This window comes from Megalops cyprinoides, chromosome 8 (assembly GCF_013368585.1).
Source record: "Megalops cyprinoides isolate fMegCyp1 chromosome 8, fMegCyp1.pri, whole genome shotgun sequence".
In the NCBI taxonomy this organism is placed as follows: domain Eukaryota; kingdom Metazoa; phylum Chordata; class Actinopteri; order Elopiformes; family Megalopidae; genus Megalops; species Megalops cyprinoides.
The window spans coordinates 110,001-114,534 of NC_050590.1; the positions used below are offsets into that span (position 1 = coordinate 110,001).

Here is a 4,534-nt window from a genome sequence, read left to right on the forward strand (position 1 = left end):
TTTAGGCATAACCAATCGAAGAAGATTCATTCCTTTCATCGTGCTTTAGGCATAACCAATCGAAGAAGATTCATTCCTTTCATCGTGCTTTAGGCATAACCAATCGAAGGAGCTCCGAGGATCGTAGCACATCTATAAGTTTATTTATAAGTTTATTAGTTTATTAATGAGTTTATAAGTTATTATAACTTCATTTATGGCTTAAAAAGAAAAATTTGCTTCATTTTATTGGACAGAGATGCTAAATTTAGCCAAAAATGTCATAAATATGCTAATCCCAGATGCATAAACACGCAGAATATCCCATAAAAACACCAAAAACTGAAACATAATATCCATATGCGCACCTCACTTCATTAACTTTTAATAACAAGCAAAACATGCGTATGAAATATCCATAAAAACGCACGTTAGCATCCCCAGGGTTAGCATCCAAGCGCGCGGCCGAATCCCTGGAGTTACAAGCATTTTCCCCCACTTTCGAATCATATCCAGACAGATTATTATATTCATATTTATTAATTTATCATAAACATGAGCATATTAGTTTCGCTTTTACGGCTTCATTCTTACAGAACAGCAAAAAAGCGGCGAATCGGGACGCGGATATGAAACCGGCGGGTCGTGAGTTTAATAATTAATAACCCGGAGGGGAGAAATATGAGGAAATATTATTAATAATGACGGTTATTAATGTTCATATTTCTTACTGGATTTGTCCGTCGTGTCGTCGTACTCGACCAGGAAGGAGTAGCCGTTGTTCCAGACCTGCTGGCACGTCCGGGGGTCGTACCGGGCGGCGAGGGGTCGCAGCCCCGGGTCGTAGACGCTCTTCCCGGCCGCGATGTCGATGGGGGACTGCCGGTCGCCGCCCGGGACGGCCAGGGGGGTCCTCCACATGGGGTGCACTGGCAAAAAACACAACGGTACGGGTTAGGTTCGGAGCCCCGTTCTCAACCGGCCAGGACCCGACATGAAGCCGGAAAAGCGGCGGGTTAGCGCTAGAGAGACACGGAATGAACCCGAAATGAACCCCAAAGAAATCACCGAAATGAACCCAAAATGAACCCAAAAACCACCAAATTAGCACTAAAAACACTAAATGAACCCAAAACCACCAAAATGAACCCAAAAAAGCACCAAAATAACGCTAAAAAGACACGAAATGAACCCAAAAACCACCAAATTAACGCTAAAAAGACACTAAATGAACCCCAAAAGCACCAAAATAACGCTAAAAAGACACTAAATGAACCCAAAAACCACCAAATTAACGCTAAAAAGACACTAAATGAACCCCAAAAGCACCAAAATAACGCTAAAAAGACACTAAATGAACCCAAAAACCACCAAATTAACGCTAAAAAGACACTAAATGAACCCCAAAAGCACCAAAATAACGCTAAAAAGACACTAAATGAACCCAAAAACCACCAAATTAACGCTAAAAAGACACTAAATGAACCCAAAAACCACCAAATTAGCGCTAAAAGACACTAAATGAACCCAAAAACCACCAAAATAACGCTAAAAAGACACGAAATGAACCCAAAAAGCACCAAATTAACGCTAAAAAGACACGAAATGAACCCAAAAACCACCAAATTAACGCTAAAAAGACCCAAAATGAACCCAAAAAACACCAAAATAACGCTAAAAAGACACGAAATGAACCCAAAAAGCACCAAATTAACGCTAAAAAGACACGGAACGAACCCAAAACCTCATCAAAATGAACCCAAAAAGCACCAAATTAACGCTAAAAAGACACGGAACGAACCCAAAACCTCATCAAAATGAACGCACTAAAACACACGAACTGAGCCGAAAAAAGTCGCCAAATCAACGCTGAAAAAAGGCACGAAATTAACCCCAAACTCGCCGAATTTACCCCCCCAGAAAGACTCACTCTGCTGCGCAAAAAGCGCCGCTTCTTCCATCATTACAGAAAGAGGGAAAATCCGGCTTCTGTTCCGCGAAGCTACCGCGGCGAATCACGCTCTTCCTGGACCAATCAGGCAGAAAAACCCACTCCCTTCCCGCACCGGGACTCGACACAACCCCTACGGGCACGCCAGGACAGGCTGGGCTCGATCCCCGAGCCGCCCGGGACCCCAATCGCAGTTTCAGGACCGAAACTTTTAGAGAAATCCGACTTCGGGAAACTTCGGAGCTGACGGAGAATGCCGAACCCCCTGACGAAGGCGCTACGGAGAGGAGGAAGTAAGTGTGTGTGTGTGTGTGTGTGTGTGTGTGTGTGTGTGTGTGTGTATAGAGTGTGTGTGTGTGTGTGTGTGTATAGAGTGTGTGTGTGTGTGTGTGTATAGAGTGTGTGTGTGTGTGTGTGTGTGTGTATAGAGTGTGTGTGTGTGTGTGTGTGTATAGAGTGTGTGTGTGTGTGTGTGTATAGAGTGTGTGTGTGTGTGTGTGTGTGTGTGTATAGAGTGTGTGTGTGTGTGTATAGAGTGTGTGTATAGAGTGTGTGTGTGTGTGTATAGAGTGTGTGTGTGTGTGTGTGTGTGCCGAAACCGGTACGCTGCTGGTTCGAACCAGACCCTAGGAAGGGCGTGTCCAGCCCGTTTTGCGGTCGAGACACTCCCCAGGCACGATCAAAGGGGGGGGGGGCTTCGCTCCGGAGCTTCGAACCCGGTGAGATTCATTTTAAAAATATTAATATTTTAAATAATATTTAATAATATTTATTCAATGTAAACTACAGGAGCCGGCTCTGGGTAAGAGCTAATGCTAAATGCTAACAGTTAACGGCGTTAACCAGTGTAGCATATAATCTAACAGCTACGTGTGTGTGTGTGTAGAGAGAGAGAGAGAGAGAGTGTGTGTGAGTGTGTGTGAGTGTGTGTGTGTGTGTGTGTGTGTGTGTGAGTGTGAGTGTGTGTGTGTGTGTCTGTAGAGTGTGTGTGTAGAGAGAGAGTGTGTGTGTATAGTGTGTGTCTGTAGAGTGTGTGTGTGTGTGTGGAGTGTGTGTGTGTGTGCGGAGTGTGTGTGTGTGTGTGTGCGGAGTGTGTGTGTGTGCGGAGTGTGTGTGTGTGTGTGTGTGTGTATAGAGAGTGTGTGTGTCTGTAGAGTGTGTGTGTGTGTGTGTGGAGTGTGTGTGTGTGTGTGTGTGGAGTGTGTGTGTGTGTGTGTGTGTATAGAGAGTGTGTGTGTGTGTGTGTGGAGTGTGTGTGTGTGTGTGTGTGTGTGTGTGGAGTGTGTGTGTGTGTGTGTGTGTGTAGAGTGTATGTGTGTGTGTGTGTTTGTGGAGTGTGTGTGTGTAGAGTGTGTGTGGAGTGTGTGTGTGTGTGGAGTGTGTGTATGTGTGTGTGTGTGTAGAGTGTGTGTGTGTGTTTGTGGAGTGTGTGTGTGTGCGGAGTGTGTGTGTGTTATTTTTACGCCATTTTACACAGAACTTTCCCCACAGGTTGCGTTAGCCCGCAGGCTAATGACGAAACCCGGCGTTAGCGTGTATCTCCCCTCAACCAGGGGGGGTTCGGCTCTACAAAAAAACCCACAAAACCCCACGGCTTCGAACCCCTTCCCCCCACACATACTGGTTCCACCCACAGCGCTGACACACTCGCACCCCCAAAGAACCAGATCAAACTCTGTTCCAAACCCAGCAACCAGAAATCAAAAATCAACTTCCAAACACAGCTAACGCGTATGTTAGCATGTTAGCGTTATCGATACTCAACATCAGCACACGCTAATGCTAGCGCAGCGAAAGCAACGTTATAACAACTTGGATATTAGCATGTTAGCGTCGGCGATGCCAAACATTAGCACACGCTAACGCTAGCGCATCGAAAACAATAGCTCTGTTATGATAGCTTTGCTTTTTGTTAGCCCTTTTTTACGTAACAGATCTGAGTACATTTTGTTCTGGGGTCGCGTTTTTTTTCGGGCTGGATCCAAACCCCGGACTGGATTCCAGGACTCAGTCCCCCTTCGATTCCGCTTGCAGAGGGTTATGGGGTCCCGATCCAGCCGGGGGACAGGATCCAGTCCCGGGATTTTGATCTGGTCCCCCGACGCTTTTTTAAAGTCACCAAAACAACCTTTTTTTAACGCAGGATTCTTGTTAACCTAAGTTAGCCGTGTTTGCGTAGCTTTTTAGCGCAAAAACCACGGTTTTGAACCAACTACGCACTGGTACACAGCGCTACACCCCCCCCCCTTCGCTTTAAAAACAGCTACACGGTGTATAGCGCCTTGTTAACTTAGCCTTGGTAGCAAAACAAACCGCGTCTGCTAAAGCGTTAGCGAGTTAGCCAAAGCTAACGCGACGTGGGGAGTTGTAAGTACGTTTACAACAGCTGCTGTCGTGACCCCCCCACCCCGGTGGGGGTTAAGATCGAGACCCCCCTCTCTTACCCTGGGACAGCACGTATTTGCTGGAGCACGCGGACAGGCTGCAGCCCCGCGCCGGCGTCCAGCGCGCGTGCCGGGCGAAGCCCCGGAGAATCCCCGCGAGGGTTACCATGGTTGCAGTCCTCTTCTTAACGCGGGGGGAACGAACCCAAAACCACCTGGA

At 46.8% G+C, this 4,534-nt stretch overlaps 1 protein-coding gene across 2 annotated transcripts in view; it reads right to left on the minus strand.

Moving 5' to 3' along the window:
* ca5a (carbonic anhydrase Va) overlaps positions 1 to 4,534 on the minus strand; it is a 13,403-nt gene extending 8,869 nt beyond the window's left edge. Inside the window, exons 1-2 of one of the 2 annotated variants that reach the window (XM_036535074.1) lie at positions 4,375 to 4,534; positions 711 to 908 (exon numbers count right to left, since the gene is read on the minus strand). In XM_036535074.1, the coding sequence (XP_036390967.1) occupies positions 711 to 908; positions 4,375 to 4,483 (307 nt within the window). In that variant the 5' untranslated portion in view covers positions 4,484 to 4,534. Of the gene's footprint in view, positions 1 to 710; positions 909 to 1,909; positions 2,221 to 4,374 lie in introns of those variants that run through there. The other variant, XM_036535075.1, reaches the window with a different exon arrangement.